The 17081-nt window shown below is 43.5% G+C and overlaps 1 protein-coding gene across 2 annotated transcripts in view; it reads right to left on the bottom strand.

Annotated features, from left to right (window-relative positions):
• Positions 1 to 17081, bottom strand: part of ANKRD27 (ankyrin repeat domain 27) — a 134833-nt gene that overhangs the window by 28319 nt on the left and 89433 nt on the right. For both annotated transcript variants that reach the window (XM_029608418.1, XM_029608419.1), the window contains exons 22-23: positions 2067 to 2186; positions 628 to 825 (exon numbers count right to left, since the gene is read on the bottom strand). In XM_029608418.1, the coding sequence (XP_029464278.1) occupies positions 628 to 825; positions 2067 to 2186 (318 nt within the window). The remainder of the gene's footprint in view (positions 1 to 627; positions 826 to 2066; positions 2187 to 17081) is intronic.

Below are 17081 nucleotides of genomic sequence, written 5' to 3'. Positions count from 1 at the left end.
ACTAGGCTATTCCTCCTCCCTCATTACAAAAACAAGCGGACTCTAAAAACTAACCATCCGTTTTGATATTGGGCTATTCTTTAGAGAACACCCAAACTCACATTTTACTCCACTTCAGTATTACTTCGGCTCTCAATACATACCTTCATCTACCAGCCACTAAAATCCACTTTTTTTTTTAATTTTTTTAAATAAATCCAAACATGCACATCCCTTCCCCTCCACACACTTTCTTCAGCTTATACTCTCTCCACTCTGCCAATTAGAGCAGAATACCTTCAGTCATTCATTTTTCTCCATCACTTTCCTCCCCCCCCCTTTCACCCTTGTCTATGGTTCAGCATGCATTTTCCCCATCAACCTCGGACCTGTTTCTTGCAGATTTGGTATCATGACCTGGATCCCTGTGTTCCCTCTCTTTACATCAATGATTCTTTCACTCACTCCATTCAGATCTCACCTAAAGCCACCTTTAGTTGCCTTCTCTTCTGTTCCCTCTTATCTGAATCATTTCTTCCTCCCCCTTCTAGTGCCAGTCTATTTTTGTGTAAAATGGTTTGTCCGCGCCTAACAAAAGCATTAATGCACCAAACAGACACACACTTTGCTTTCGTAAGCGTGGATTACCTGATCGTGCCCATTTTGGCAGGCTAAGTGAAGAGGCACCGCGCGAGTGGCCGTCTTTGCGCCAAGGTTAGCGCCGTGTTTCAACAGCAGGGAGACGAGAACAGAATGACCATGCAGAGCGGCGACATGTAAAGGCGTGAATCCCTCCTGATTGGTAACATTTACTTCAAGCCCATTAACCGGAATTCTGCTAAACTTCTGTGGGGGGGAAATATTAAAATCAGCAAGGCATTTCTAAACAGCGCACAACAACTCTTTTTGAGAGCTATTCAAAGACATGGGAGAGACCTGTCAAAGCCCCATCGAAATGTTGGCCATTTTTAACCACAATGTAGCGACCTTCTCTAGAAAGGCAGGACAGTTAGGCACATTACTGAACAACGATTTTTGGCTAAATGTACAGTGAAAAGGAATTTTAATGAAGCAGGACGCGAGACAGGATATAAAATATGAAGAGGCCAACATTCGATGGGTTTGTCTGACTAAGGTTGGGAGATGGCCGAACACACCCAGAGGTTTCCGTTTCCCACCCCTCACAGTGAATATATGTTTTAACCAGGCTAAAGTAAAAAGGAGGCGGCGGCATGCTGGGGGTGGGATGGGGGAGGAAGACAAACTTAGCCAGGTAGGTCTGGTTATGGTGATGGAAAGCAGATGGAAAGTTATCGTTAAACTTACTCTGTTAAATCTAAGCCCTCACTCGTCAGGTTAGGTTTCCTGCTGAATATCTAGTTTAGTTAGCTGGCAGAAGTTACCCCCGCACCACTCAATAGTGACCTCTAATGGCTTAGCAGCTAAAAACAGTCCCAGAGATGACCCTTTCTCGTGATACGATCACCACAAGGTTATTTTTAAAATAGGTCATAAACCCTCCATTAAGGAAATGCATTTAATCACTGCAATTTAATTCAGCTTTCAAACTGACCTCTGGCAATGAACTGCAACTCTCTCCCCTCCTCCCCCCCCCAATCAAGGCGAAAAGTGAAAATGGTAGAAATCTGATGAATAAATACTTAAGACTGGCAAAACTATTCTGTGCCACAAATAGCACTTTATACAAAGGATGCCACAAAAGGTGGGTCAGAAATTCTATAAAATACATCTGCATATCCTGTGCCCAAGATTGCATCCCTCCTAACGAAGTCAAAGTGGAAACAATGGCTACCTTTTCATTTTTATTCATTCAATGATACATTTCAGTAATCTATCAAGAAACTAAAATCATAATTAGTACAGAACTTACAATTTACCAAAATCGGAAACTCCCCCTCTCTTACCTGCTTTTGCAAATCCACTACAAATCATTTGGGCCTTTCCTGAGAAATCTCCTATCAGAATTTTGATCATTGTATTTTGGGCCTCTGCTAAATAGAAAAAGACTCCCAGGCAGAAGTGCACACAGTATGTTCACTTCACGAGATGACTACATCCAAGCAAACCTTTTGTGCTGGAGCACATTTTGGACACTGGCATAACGGATGGCAGAACTCCAACTTCCCTGTATTCATTTCCTCTCCATCATCCAAATCTTCATCCACCCAGTCAAAAAGGTAACGCACCTGTCAAGAAAGAGTGTGATGAATCACTTACTAAACTGCAGCGCATTTGCTTTCAATATCTAATGCTTATGCAAGTATATGCACACAAGAGTCCATAATGAAAACCAAAATTAGCACGATAACTATAAGCAAACAAATTTGGAAATTTAAGAAAAAAAAATATATATATGGTACAACACCCCTACTTGTCATGTACCCCACTGTCCAACGAAATTTGAAGTGCATTAGCTACCAAGGACCAGATACAGCAGGCCTCCTACAACCATGTCAACACTCATTGGCAATATCAGGGCAAAAGGGACAAGTAAAGCACACTGCACAACCTGTTGGATATTGCCAGACCAGCTCAAAGAGTCTAAAGCGAGAGGGGTGATAAATAGGTTGGTTAGAGAAACCCTGAATTTGTCTGCTACTCAGAAATCAGGAAAAACAAAGCGCTGAGACACAGATGGCCTATGAACAGATCGTGAATTTTAGGCAGCTTTTTTTTTTTATGATACCAGTCTCGCGTCACAGGCGGGTTTCCATCCTCAGCGATTACACAAATAAAGAAATGATTATGGAGAAAACAGCAGCAACAGAAGAAGTGGCAGTACAGCAAACCACCAGTGACTCCTTCCTCGCTTAATCAAGCCTTCACCACTCGCCTGCACGCCACATCTCTTAAATCCCGTCAGTTTGGATTTCAAAGATTAGACCGAGGACCGGTGTTGGCTTACGTCAAAGGGATCAAGATAATTATTTTTAAATGAAAGGGACAAGGACTGGAGTTCAAAATGCTTGCCTTTTTATAGCTACAATCTCACAATCTACAGGCAGGAAGTATTTCATTCTTAGATGGCTAAAGCATAATCTCTATGCAAACCATCTGATATGTTTGAACAAAAAGGTTTCTTATTTAAAGCAAAAACCGCTTGCTGGCCAAATGTTATTTTGATACAGACTGGTTGTTTTCAGTGCTTTGTGCTCCATTATAAAAAAAAACCCTGCACATTTTAAACTGCATAGACATAAAATAAAACCCATGCAAACATTTATATTCTGTGGGTTTAAACAACTATATCTATATATAAATACAATACACAGAATGTTAATTGGTATTAAATATACAAAATGTACACGTTTTTATTGTTCAAAAATACTTATATAATAAAAATGACATGGAGCATAAACAAAACATAGTAAAACATTTATAACAAATATTTTATCACACTCACTTACAATTGTTCTTAACAAATCCAAGTTCCCTCTCAAGGGGTTTTTTGTTTAAAACCTTGAAAATGTGCAACACACCATGAGTACTAGGTCCACATAAACTGTGCAAATGGTGCACAATGTTCTAATTCCATTCACTCAAAAAAAAAACTCCAAAAAGTGATCCACTGTTCCCCACAGTACAATCCTCTGATTTCTCCAACAAAGGGCCTTTGTTTGGCCAGTCTGGCTTCCTCAGGGGGAAAGAGACTGCACAGTAACAAATTCCAATGTAAAGAGATTTAAAGACCTAGAATGACAGCGCTATCTGAGTTTGTATCACATAAGACAATTGCTTTAACTTCTGCTCTCAACCATATTCTCAGCCTTCCCATTCCAAAAGCTTTACTCTCATTTTGGTAAAGGCCGTTACAGACCCGACTTTCTGAGCAATGCCAGGCACTTTTCACTAGTACTCACACATATAAATCTATTCAGTCTGAAACATGGAACACTATATGGTAGCACTAAGAGCTTTAATGACACCGTTGTAGTATGTTAACTGGAAAAATAAAGGCTGAAATTTCACAAACAACTCTACTTGCTTTGAAGATGAAACAAGGCTGGCTTTATGTATTCCAAGCAAAGATCTTAAAGCTCTTTAGGATCCCTGCTCAGCTCTGAAATGTTATAACATCTGTAAAGGGCTTTTTTTTTTTTCTGGTCATACTCATTTTGGCAGCATTATAATTAAAGCACAAAGATGGTCTACAACTAGGGATGTGAATCGTGTCCTCGATCGTCTTAACGATCGATTTCGGCTGGGAGGGGGAGGGAATCGTATTGTTGCCGTTTGGGGGGGTAAAATATCGTGAAAAATCGTGAAAAATCGTTAAAAAATCGAAAAATCGAAAAATCGAAAAACCGGCACACTAAAACCCCCTAAAACCCACCCCCGACCCTTTAAATTAAATCCCCCACCCTCCCGAACCCCCCCCAAATAACTTAAATAACCTGCGGGTCCAGCGGCGGTCCGGAACGGCAGCGGTCCGGAACGGGCTCCTGCTCCTGCATCTTGTCGTCTTCGGCCGGCGCCATTTTCCAAAATGGCGCCGAAAAATGGCGGCGGCCATAGACGAAAAAGATTGGACGGCAGGAGGTCCTTCCGGACCCCCGCTGGACTTTTGGCAAGTCTCGTGGGGGTCAGGAGGCCCCCCACAAGCTGGCCAAAAGTTCCTGGAGGTCCAGCGGGGGTCAGGGAGCGATTTCCCGCCGCGAATCGTTTTCGTACGGAAAATGGCGCCGGCCATACGCGTATGGCCGGCGCCATTTTCCGTACGGAAAATGGCGCCGGCAGGAGATCGACTGCAGGAGGTCGTTCAGCGAGGGTTCCGGCGCCTCGCTGAACGACCTCCTGCAGTCGATCTCCTGCCGGCGCCATTTTCCGTACGGAAAATGGCGCCGGCCATACGCGTATGGCCGGCGCCATTTTCCGTACGAAAACGATTTGCGGCGGGAAATCGCTCCCTGACCCCCGCTGGACCTCCAGGAACTTTTGGCCAGCTTGTGGGGGGCCTCCTGACCCCCACGAGACTTGCCAAAAGTCCAGCGGGGGTCCGGAAGGACCTCCTGCCGTCCAATCTTTTTCATCTATGGCCGCCGCCATTTTTCGGCGCCATTTTGGAAAATGGCGCCGGCCGAAGATGACAAGATGCAGGAGCAGGAGCCCGTTCCGGACCGCTGCCGTTCCGGACCGCCGCTGGACCCGCAGGTTATTTAAGTTATTTGGGGGGGGGTTCGGGAGGGTGGGGGATTTAATTTAAAGGGTCGGGGGTGGGTTTTAGGGGGTTTTAATGTGCCGGCTCACGATTCTAACGATTTATAACGATAAATCGTTAGAATCTGTATTGTATTGTGTTCCATAACGGTTTAAGACGATATTAAAATTATCGGACGATAATTTTAATCGTCCTAAAACGATTCACATCCCTATCTACAACTGCTTCCCAATAGGACTAGCAAGAACCCGACCATACTACAGTATGAACAGGCGAGAACCAACGCGTAGTGTTTAAAGAAAAATGGCTGCCCTGGCTCCACGTTTCTAAAATGTAACACGGTAACATAGAAATGACGGCAGAAAAGGACTAATCGGTCCCCTCCAGTCTGTCTAGAAAGCTTCTTATGGTAGTATCTGCTGCACTGTGCAGGTTACCCCCATGGTTTCTCTTAAGGACAGCAATTTCGCTCAGTCTAGTTATCCCCAAGCCTTAAGATAATTAAAAAAAAAAAATGCCATACAGAGCAGGAACGTTTCTTAGACCTAACATCTCTCCCCTCAAACTGTTCATCCCCAGCGTCTTACAAGAGGGCCAGCTTCCAGGAGCAGCTTGAGTTTAATCAACTCAAGGTGTAAAGTCACGGGTAAACTATCGTCGCCTAATTCTGAAGATTCCTGATGTTGCACGAAAAAGAAGGCAGTTCCACTGCCTCCCCCCACTGCCACCACAATCCCGTCCTATTGCAACACCACACACTATCACATCACGTTTCTGCAAGGCCACCACCACCATGTCAGTCACATGACCCCGAGCCGGGCATGCTACCCCAAAAATTCAGCTCCCATGGGGACGTGCCCAATCAGAGAAACGTAAATAAAAAAAAAACTTTGTGTAACAAATGACGAAGAGACTTATTCTTTCCAGCATCATCCCTGAACATGGAAACAAATTTCATGAAAAACGAACAAATTGGTAATGCATTGTCAAGTCAAAACTGATCATGACCATTCTTCTATATTCAACTTTTCTAAGTATGTGAAGCCAAGTACGTGTCAGAAAGAATTTACTAAACAGAGCAGAAAATAAGTCAAATGTTTTGTTTTTTTATTGAATAGTAAAAATCACAATAGTAACATGGTTACAGTGTAGGGGCTCTTCATATCAAAGAAAATACTTTTCAACAGATTAACATCACCAAAACAATAACTATCCCTAGTGTCAGCATGACAAACATGTCCATTACTCTAAATAAAGTACTACCCACAAGATATGAAAAAAAAAAAATAACAGATCTTAAGTCGTTTAAAAGTTGGCTCCTCAATCTGTGGGGCAAAGAATCTATATATGCAGACATTCAGCCTTCAATCTGGGAGAGGCTGATTTAGCCTCAATCTTTTCAAAAACTGCCACGTAACCAAAGTTTAATATATTAATTTCCAGGGGGAAAAGAAAATTATCAAATACTATTGCTGGATCACAGGGAATGTCAATACCCGTAATTCTGTTCACATAGGATACCACCTTCCACCAAAATATCTGAATGACGGAACAAGATCACAAGTGGTGCCATGGCGATTACAAATACAGCAGATGTCAGATCCTCTGGTGGGGACTACACATTTCCTCTGGTGGAGAAGGTTCGGAAGGCAAGTCCTCAGATTTATCTGTGGAGGAAACTGATGCCTCTCCCTCCCAAGGATCGTAGGGGCGCATCCTCCTCACTATGGAAGCCAGGGGACACTTGAGGTGGAGCCCCAACTAGAGTCTTAAGTCAAGACCCCGAAGGCCTCTGGAGCATCGTTGGGACAGAAGTAGGCACCAATGGAATCCGGGGGCGCATCGGCATCGATGGTCCCATAGGCATCATGAGTGCCAGGGGAAAATCGATGGCTGACAGCACAGGGCCTGAAAGCTCTGGGAGGGCTAGTGCCGGTCGGGGAGTCATGCACAGCCTCGGCGCCGACCACAATGACCCTTCCTCATCCAAGGAATCACTCACTGGAATTGGAACTGGTGGAGGCAGCAGTGATGCACCCTTTGATAGTGAAGGGACTAAAGGCATTGGGGCTGGCTGCATCAGTAAGACACCGAGCAGCAGGTCCAGCCGCTCCAGAGGCGCAAGCGCCAATGAAGACTGCTCCTGCGGTGGTGGCGGTACTAGTGAAATTGGAGGCTCGATGCACTGCAAGGCCCAGCTGACCGCCAGCTGCACACATCTCTCCAATTCCTCCTCAAAGGCTGCTGAAGACAAGACACCCTGAGGAGGTGGCAGTGGAACTGGATTGCCCCCAGAACCGGGGGGGGGGGGGAAGAGAACCAAACCCTTCACCAGTATCGGTGGGGATCGCTGAGGTTCCTCGGGTTGTCCGGAAGTTACAACATCCTCCGCACAGGACTGCTTCGGGGGGGAGCACGGACAATGTCTGTGCCTATCCGTGGTCAGATGTCTTCAAGAATGAAAACCGGTGCCGGTGCTTCCTGGACATACATAATAATGTAGTAATGACAGCAGAAAAAGACCAATATGGTCCCATCCAATTTGCCCAGCAAGTTTCCCATGGCAGCAAATGCTGCTCCATGCAGGTTACCCCCATGATTCTGTTAAGAGTAGTAACTGCTGCTCTGGGCAGGTTATCCCCCAAGCCTTTTCATTCATTCCCAGTGCTCACCGCTCCCTCCGTGGAGCCGAGGAAGATGCAGAGGAACCTGATCTGGAACACGAGGATATGTACCTTGCTCAGTCCCCTGCTTCTACTTCTGGACCGGGGCTCATTAGAGGAGGGGATACAGAGGGGGTCGTGGCAGAGATTCCCTTGCCCTGCAGTGTTGAAGTCCCAGACACCACTGTTTCTGATTTCTTTGTGCCAAACAGCTTCTCCATTTTGTCCAGGCATGCCAGATGACCCTTGGGGGTCCTTTGGGCACAAAGATTACAGCCATGGACATCATGCAATGCCCCCAGATCCCGATGGCCACCAAGAAGCAACACAGTCATTAATCAAGTGCACATTACCAAGGAACTTATCAATAAACGAGAGAAAAAACCTGAAAACAAGGACCCGATGGGGCTCGGGAAGAAAAATGATGTTTTCCACAGCAAAAAAAAAAAAAAAAAGGTGTGAGCTCTACAGCCACGAGGCTTCAGCTACATGGAAAAAGACTGGAGAGGACCCCGCGTTGATAGTGGCATGCTCGGCATGTTCAGTGTGTCAGTCAAAGTTTCTAGAAACATTGACAAACTTTTTCCGTGCCGGGCTCCATCTGATGTCGTCACCCCATGTGTGAGGACTACCATCCTGCTTATCCTTGGAGAAAAAGCTGATCCAGAATCTTTTGCCATCACTCTTCTCCCTACTATCCCTACTGCTGCCGATACAGATATTGATCACTTAGTTGAAAAATGGAACTCTTCAATTTCTAGTTCTCTTGACTATCTATAGCCCCAGAAAAACTTTGCACTACCTTCTCTAGGCCTAATGCTTCTTAGTTCACTCCTTTATTACGTAATATGAAACTTAAATTAATATACCTTAAAAGATGCTGGCACAAAACCCCACTTCCTGAACGTAAAAACGATTACTTCTTCCATTTAAATAAATACAAAACAAAATTGATTATGGTCAAAAAATAAATTTTATGCTAACAAAATACAGGCAGCCAATGGCAACCCCAGTACCTTGTTTAATATCATGAAATCCCCAACTACAGTAAAAATTGAATCATCCAATCATATTACCAATGTTTTCTGTGATCATATTGCACAATATTTTAGAGATAAGACAAATAAGATCTCCTCTGTATTCACTCTTTTTCCTATCCGTCAAGTTAATCTCCCTCCAGCTATTTGTTCTTGGTCTGATTTCACTAATAGAGAGTATACGAGTTATGGTGGAGTCGTCTAACATGAAGGCTTCCAATAGTCCTTAAAACCCCTGTTCAGGACAGCTATTAAGACATTTGAGAACTTATTTTATCTGCGTTACCTTAATTTGTTAATCTGTCACTTAGTACTGGTACATTCCCAAGCACATTAAAATATATCTATCTTATCCAGCCCCAAAAAGAAATCATTAGACCCCACCAATGTCACCAACTTTCGTCCAATTGCATTATGGCCCACTTTAGCCAAGACTATAGAATCCATAGTTCTCCATCAATTAACTGATTATATCAATGACAATATTCTTCATCCAAACCAACATGGTTTCCTCAAACATCACAGCACTGAATTACTCCTCCTTTCTTCTTTCGACTATTATCTGTGGTTGTGATTCCAACATAAATTATATTCTAGTTCTCCTTGATATTTCAGCCACCTTTGACACTTATGACATCCTTTTTGCAAACTTACAATTTATAGGCATTGAGGCCACTGTCCTTCAAAGTCCTTTCCATTTAACTGCCCCCCAAAAAAGTTAATCTTGGGCAGCACCTCTCAAACTAGTATTTCACTACTTCTGGTGTCCCGCAAGTTCTTCTCTGCCGCTATTCTATTTAATATCTACTTGCTTCCTCTCTGTCATTTGCTGGCTGGTCTAGGCATAAACTTTGAAATCTATGCCGATGACATTCAGTTTATTATACAATACACCTCATCCTGGTCTAATACATTAGCCCTAATTAATCTGTACCTGAAAGCCATAAATACCTGGCTTTCTCACAACCATCTTAAATTGAATGCCTCAAAATTGAAATGATACATATATCTACCATCCCTCACTCTTCCTGTGGTCCCCCCCGAATTTACTTTTGAAAACTGTATCATTCCCATCTCAAGTCGGGCACGTAATTTAGGAGTTACTTTAGACTCAACTTTATCAATGTCTGCCAATATTTCCTCAGCTATGAAAAACTCATTTTACAAAATCCATTTACTAAAAAGACTAAAACCTTCAGGATTGGATTATTGTAACTCATTATACCTAGGGCTTCCCAATACCTCTCTCTCTCCACCCACTTCAACTGGTTCAAAATCCCTCTGCCCATCTCCTTACTAATATAAACTCTAGGGTCCACATCACCCCAGTCTTTCAATCACTAGTGGCTTCCTATACGACAATGCATTCAATCTAAAGTTTTGATAATTATTCATAACTTAATTTACAAACCTTCTATTGTATGGCTTTGTTCTTCACTGCGGCTGTATCAACCACCACATCACCTACGGACTATCGATAAAAAACCTTTCTATAATGAAAATGGCAAGGTTCGATTTAACGAAAAGATGCGCCTTTTCAGTAGCAGGCCCTACCCTCTGGAATCCAATCCCAGATTTACTCAGGCTTTTAATCAAATACAAAGGAGTTTAAGAAAATGTTAAAAGCATATCTATGTTCCATTGCATTTAGCAAGCTTCAAGCAGTATGACAACTCTTCCCTTTCTTCTGATTTGTATTTTAAAAATTTCCTGTCTTATTTACTGTGATTTTATGATTTGATTTTTGTAATATTTATTTACTCCCTGCCTAAGCTTATCTTCACATTTTAATTATGTATGTTTATTTATGTAAACTGCTTAGACATACCTAAAATTGTATAGGTGGTATACAAAAGATTTTAAATAAAATAATGGAAATTCACCCTCCCATTGGTCAGGTGTAAAAGTCCCAAGGTGCATCCCTTCATATGTGTCTAGATTGAGACTTAAGCCTGGCAAATCCCCATATTATTTAAACGCATGTAAAATCCTTGGCAATCTTTTGGATTGAGCACTTGCAGTAGCATGTCATCAGCAAAAGCAGCTATTTTAAATGAAAATCGAATAGGGATACCAAGAATGCCCAGATTATTATGTAAAGTTGTCAGCAGAGGGTCCAAAGAGAATAAGAAAAGCAGTGGGGACAAAGGGCATCCCTGTCTCGTTCCCTGGATTCAAAGTAAATACACTAGATGGTAAACCATTGATTTAAAAAAAAAAAAAAAAAAGAAAGGAGGTTACCAGAAGGGAATATAGTTCCTTTAAAACTTCCAAAAAATAACCTCCAATCTTATACCCAAGTGTTTCTAAAAGGAATTACCAGTTGACCCCGTTGAAGGCTTTTTCGGCGTCAAAGCTAATAAAGAGCCCAAGTTACAAATATTGGTTTGTTCAATAGACGCAATCAATTTGCAAAACATTAACAACTGAATGGCAGCTCCTCACACAGCCAACCTGGGATTCTAAAATTAAAAGGTGGTAATATTCTAGACCAGTGGTCCCCAACCCTGTCCTGGGGGTCCACCAGCCAGTCGGGTTTTCAGGATATCCACAATGAATATGCATGAGAATTTGCATGCACTGTCTTCATAACATGTAAATTTTCTCTCATACATATTCATTGTGGATATCCTGAAAACCCGACTGGCTGGTGGGCCCCCAGGACAGGGTTGGGGACCACTGTTCTAGACAATATCAGTATTTGCCAAAAATGTATCACCACAGTTGATCAGAGAAATAGGTAGGTAAGAAGTTGGAAGAGAAGGATCCGTGCCAGGTTTTGGGAGCACTGTAATAAGGTGTTCTCCCAGGACAGCAGGATGTTAGTCCTCACAGATGGGTTTCATCATCAGATGGAGCCCGGCACCGTATACTTTTGTCAAAGTTTCTAGATTATGAACCTTCATGACGTTTGCATCCTTTGCCTGGGGCCTTTCCACGATGTCCATCAGTGCCCCAGTTGTGCTCAGATGACACCCAAGGGCCGGTGCGCCTGCCTGGATAAGATGGAGCACCTGTGAGGTCCAACTCCTCCCGAAATTCAGGCGTAGTGAGCATAGATGGGGGTGTAGCTGGAGCCTCGATAACCAACACCAGAATCGATGGGGAACACCCTGGGCTCCCAGATTTGGAAGAGGATGGGGGCTTCTTCGCCCCAGGGCCTCTTAAGAAGGGGGCTCGGCCGAGACATCTCCGGTATCTGTGCTGGCACCGTGCAGGGACTACAGTCTGTGCCAGTGTCAGTGCTTCCCTCTATGCTCGGCCCTGTCCTTCTCCGGCGCCAAGGAAGACAATCCAGATGTCTTGAACTGGCTCGACGCAGAGGAGGAGCGATCCCCCGTGCCCTTTTCTTTGCGGCGGGCCACCGAGGGCAAAGGCCCTTGGTCACTATGATCACCCTGGCCAGACGTTCCCTGGGACTGGAGTCGATGGAACAGACTGTCAGGGACCGCACAGGTGCTCCATCTTATCCAGGCAGGCACGCCGGCCCTTGGGTGTCATCTGAGCACAACTGGGGCACCGGATGGACACCGTGGGAAGGTCCCAGCCAAAAGACGCAAACATCACGCAAGTCCATAATGGACAGCCTGCAGACACTGGGGGCACTTCCAAAAACCGGTCGCCATCGAAAAAAGATGTGCGGTCAGTGGCCAACAGCCACAGAGGGGCAGACACTCGGGAACCAACCGCAACATGAAAATTTTACTTACTGAACGCCGGAGGAACCGACTCACAAAGGGGGACCCCGGAGTGGGAAAGAACTGGCAAAGAAAGAACAATTCCTTTCTTTTTGGGAAAAAAATTGAAGAGCTCCAAAAACCTGCAAGGCAACTGCACCACGGAAAAAAATGAGACTGAAGGGGAACCCCGCGTGGAGCCCCCGAGCTAGGTTCCATCTGATGATTTCACCCATCTGTGAGGACTACCATCCTGCTTGTCCTGTGAGAAATGGGTGTACTAGGTTTCCATCCTCAACTCTGCCACAACAGACTTTACTTGTATCCTTAATGGACCCCATATTATGGGGATTTAACAATGAAGAATCCTATTTCCTGGTACTAGACCTAACAGCAGCCTTTGGCACGGTTGATCATACCCTACTATGCCAGCAGATGAGAACAATCAGAATTGACGGCAATGTAATGAAGTAGTTCTCCTCATTCCTATCAAAACGGTCATTCCAAGTCAAACTAGACAACCACTTGTCAGACACCTTCCCGATTGATGCAGATGTCCCCCAGAGTTCAGCTCTCTCAGCAACTCTATTCAACATCTATATGCTTTCTCAACTTCTAACTGATCTAGGAATCGCCTTTTAAAAAACTACAACTATTATAAAATGCCACAGCTAGACTCTTAACTGGTTCAAGGAATTTCGATCACATTCACTGATAGCTCTTCATTGGCTACCTGTACAATTGTGTATCAACTATAAAGTCCTAACATTAATACACTCCGCCAGCCATTCTAACAACTCTGGTTTGGTAGATATAGCTCTGCAATTATACAGGCCACAGAGATCATTAAGATCTCAAACAAAGGGCTACTAGCTGTGCCATCATTACAGAATACTTACCTAACAAAAATAAGAGACTGCATGTTCTCAATAGCTGGCCCAATGCTATGGAACTCTCTACCCGAGTATCTAAGACTGACCCCAGAAACAATGAAATTCAAACGTGACCTAAAACATGGTTATTTCAAAATGCCTGTATCCTAACTTAAAATCACCTGAACACAGAGCATACACCCTCAAGGACAAAGTCATTAAGAACCTATCTTCTGAACTAAATACCTTACCCCAAGTATGTGTCAATTTTTAATATGCAAGTTGTTTGACTTCATTAAGTCAATGTAATTGTCAATGGATATATTATGTACGTCATGTTGTAAAATAGTGATCTTTATTTGGAACGACTGTATATAAAATAGCTAAATAAATACAAATAAACCATCACCATAACCTTGGAAAAGATTCTAGGAGCAGTGGCCAGACAAAAAGGCAGCACCCGAAACTGATAATGGTGTCCCAAAACTGTGACTCGCAGAAAAACGTTGGTGCTTTAGTTGGATGGGAACATGTAGAGATGTCGTCTCGGATAGATCAGAAATTCCCCTGACTGCACGGCCATTCCCACTGAGCACAATGCTTCATGTGAAATGAGTCACATGCAAATGACGGTTGACTCCTTTGAGGTCCAGGATGGGACGAAAGGAGCCCTCTTCTTGGGCACAAAGAAATAAATGGAATATCGACCCATATTTTGAGACGTGGACACTGGAACCACAGCCCTCAGACTGAGGAGCCTCGATAATGTACACTCCACTGCCTGCTTCTTCTGTAGGGAGTGACAGGGAGACACCATTAACATGTCCCAAGGAACACTGCGAAACTTCAGCACACATCCTTCTCGTATCACTTATTTATTTATTTTATTTATTTAACATTTTTATATACCGACCTTCATGAAAGAAAATTCATATCAGATCGGTTTACAGATAACATGAGGGGAATAACAAAGTCAACCATATAACAAGAAATGAAAGTTACATATAACAAGGGGTATTAACCTGGAGGGCTAGGATAGCCGGAGCGATAGAAGGCATAACTGAACAAATTAGATAATACAATAATATGATGAGAAGAGGCATAAGTGTATAGGCTACACTTGTCAGAGAGTTTAGGTAGGAGTCAGTGTCTGAATTAGTGAGGAATTGCTGGAACTGTAGGTTAAGTGAAGGCCTGGATGAAGAGCCATGTCTTAAGTTTTTTGCGGAAGGTAAACGGGCATGGTTCTAATCTGAGTTCTGTGGGCATCTTGTTCCAGATGGTTGGGCCAGCTGTAGAGAAGGTTCGTTCTTTGGTAGATGATAGGCGAGTAGATTTCGTTGTAGGGGGTTGCAGGGTGCCTTTATATGCTTCTCGAATCGGTCTGTCTGATGAGTATAATTTAAGGGGAATCTGGAGGTCTAGTTGTTGTTGGTTGTGAATGACTTTGTGGATTATAGTGAGAGCCTTGTGTAATATTCTATATTTGATTGGCAGCCAGTGCAGGTTCTGTAGTATGGGAGTGATGTGTGTTCCTCTGTTGGTATTAGTCAGGATTCTTGCCGCAGCATTTTGGAGCATCTGTAATGGTTTGATAGATGAAGTAGGGAGCCCGAGGAGAAGAGAGTTACAGTAATCTGTTTTGGAAAAGAGTGTGACTTGGAGCACTGTCCTGAAATCTTGGAAGTGGAGGAGGGGTTTGAGCCTTTTCATGACTTGTAATTTATAAAAGCAGTCCTTGGTAGTGTTATTGATGGCTTTCTTAAGATTCAGACGGTTATCAATGATTACTCCAAGGTCCCTTACTTGCGTGATCTGGGTGTTGCCTGCTGGTGGATTGATTAAGGCCGAGTGGTCCGAGGAGATGATTAGGAGTTCAGTCTTATTTGCATTCAGAACTAGATTCAAGTTGGTGAGCAGACTGTTTATAGATTTGAGGCAGATTTCCCAAAAGGCGAGAGATTTAGGGAGAGATTCTGTAATGGGAATCAGAATCTGTACGTCATCTGCATAGAGATAGAATTTTAATTTTAGGTCCGTAAGCAGTTGACAGAGGGGCAGGAGGTATATATTGAATAGTGTGGGTGACAAGGAAGAGCCTTGTGGTACTCCTAATGTTGATTTGACATCTGGGGATTCGTTGTTATTGATTTTTACTTTGAAGCTTCTGTTACTTAGAAAGGAGTTAAACCAGCTGTGTGCAGATCCTGTTAATCCGATTTCTGCTAGGCGATTTAGTAGGATGGCGTGGTTCACTGTGTCAAATGCGGATGAAATGTCCAGAAGGACTAGGATAAAAGATTGACCTTTGTCTAGGCCCATGAGGATGTGATCGGCAAGGGAGATAAGTAGGGTTTCTGTACTAGCTGCTTTACGAAAGCCATATTGGGATGGGTGAAAGATATTGTGCTCTTCCAGGTATACAGAAAGTTGTGTATTAACAACTTTCTCCATGATTTTTGCTAAAAAAGGGAGGTTAGATATGGGGCGGAAGTTGGAGGGTTCACTTGTGTCGAGGTTAGGTTTCTTCAGGAGAGGTTTGAGGGATGCGGTTTTCAGCCTGTCCGGGTAGATTCCTTGGGCAAGTGAGCAATTTATAATGTTGGCCAATGCTCTGGAAATAGTATTCGGGATGAGAAGCAGTAGTTTAGTTGGAATGTGATCTGTTGGGTGGTTTGATGGTTTTAGTTTCTTAAGTATAGATTCGATTTCCAGTGGTGTTGTAGGTTCAAAGGAATCAAGGATGGCCCCAATATAAGTCCTGGAATTGAAAATTATGGAGGTTGGAGTTGCATTGTTCGGTAGGCGTGCTAATGTGTCTGCAGTTTTTTTCTGAAAGTAGAGTGCTAATTCGTCTGCTTTGGTTTGTGCTTGGTCGTCTGGAATGGTGGGTGTAGGTGATTTTGTGAGTTGGGAGACGTAAGAGAATAGGGTCCTGGCATCAAATTGAAGGTCGTGTATTCTGTGGGCATAGAAGTCTCTTTTTGTCTTTAAGATGGTGATCCTGTAGTTGTGGAGGGTGCGTTTGTAATCAGATAAATTAGTGGAGTTGGGGATCTTGCGCCATTCGTATTCTTTGTGTCTGAGATTTTGTTTCATCTGCTTGAGTTCTGGGGAGAACCAGGGTTGTTTCTTCTTCTGTATTGAGTTGATTATTTTCACCGTTTTAGGACATAATTTATTTGCTATTGCCTCAGTGATATTGTGCCAAGAGAGGAAGGCTGCATCTGGGCTAGTGGTGTCCAGATTGGGGAGTTCTTTGGTGAGATGATCACTGAGTGTGTCAGAAGTGCAGGTTTTCCTAAATTGGATGGTGGAAGGTGGTTGAGGAGGTTTAGGGCTTTCTTGAGTCATGAGTGTGGTTGTAATTATTGAATGGTCTGACCAGGGAATTGTGGTACAGATAGGATCATTTTTATAAGATATATTAGAATTGATGAAGATGAGGTCCAGAGTGTGTCCTGCTTTATGGGTAGGTTTTTCTATGATTTGTTTAAAGCCCATAGCACCCAGGGTGGTAAGGAGTGCTTCACAGTTAGGGGTGAGGGGAGAGGCGTCTACATGGAGGTTGAAGTCCCCCATTATTATGGCTGGCGAGTCCAGGACCATTGTGATTTCGACCCACCTCTTGGGGGGGGGGGGAGGGGAAAAAAAAAGAGGTGCATCCCCCTATC

The sequence above is a fragment of the Rhinatrema bivittatum genome, chromosome 7, assembly GCF_901001135.1.
Source record: "Rhinatrema bivittatum chromosome 7, aRhiBiv1.1, whole genome shotgun sequence".
Taxonomy (NCBI): Eukaryota; Metazoa; Chordata; class Amphibia; order Gymnophiona; family Rhinatrematidae; genus Rhinatrema; species Rhinatrema bivittatum.
This window is presented reverse-complemented; position numbering and strand designations above follow the sequence as displayed.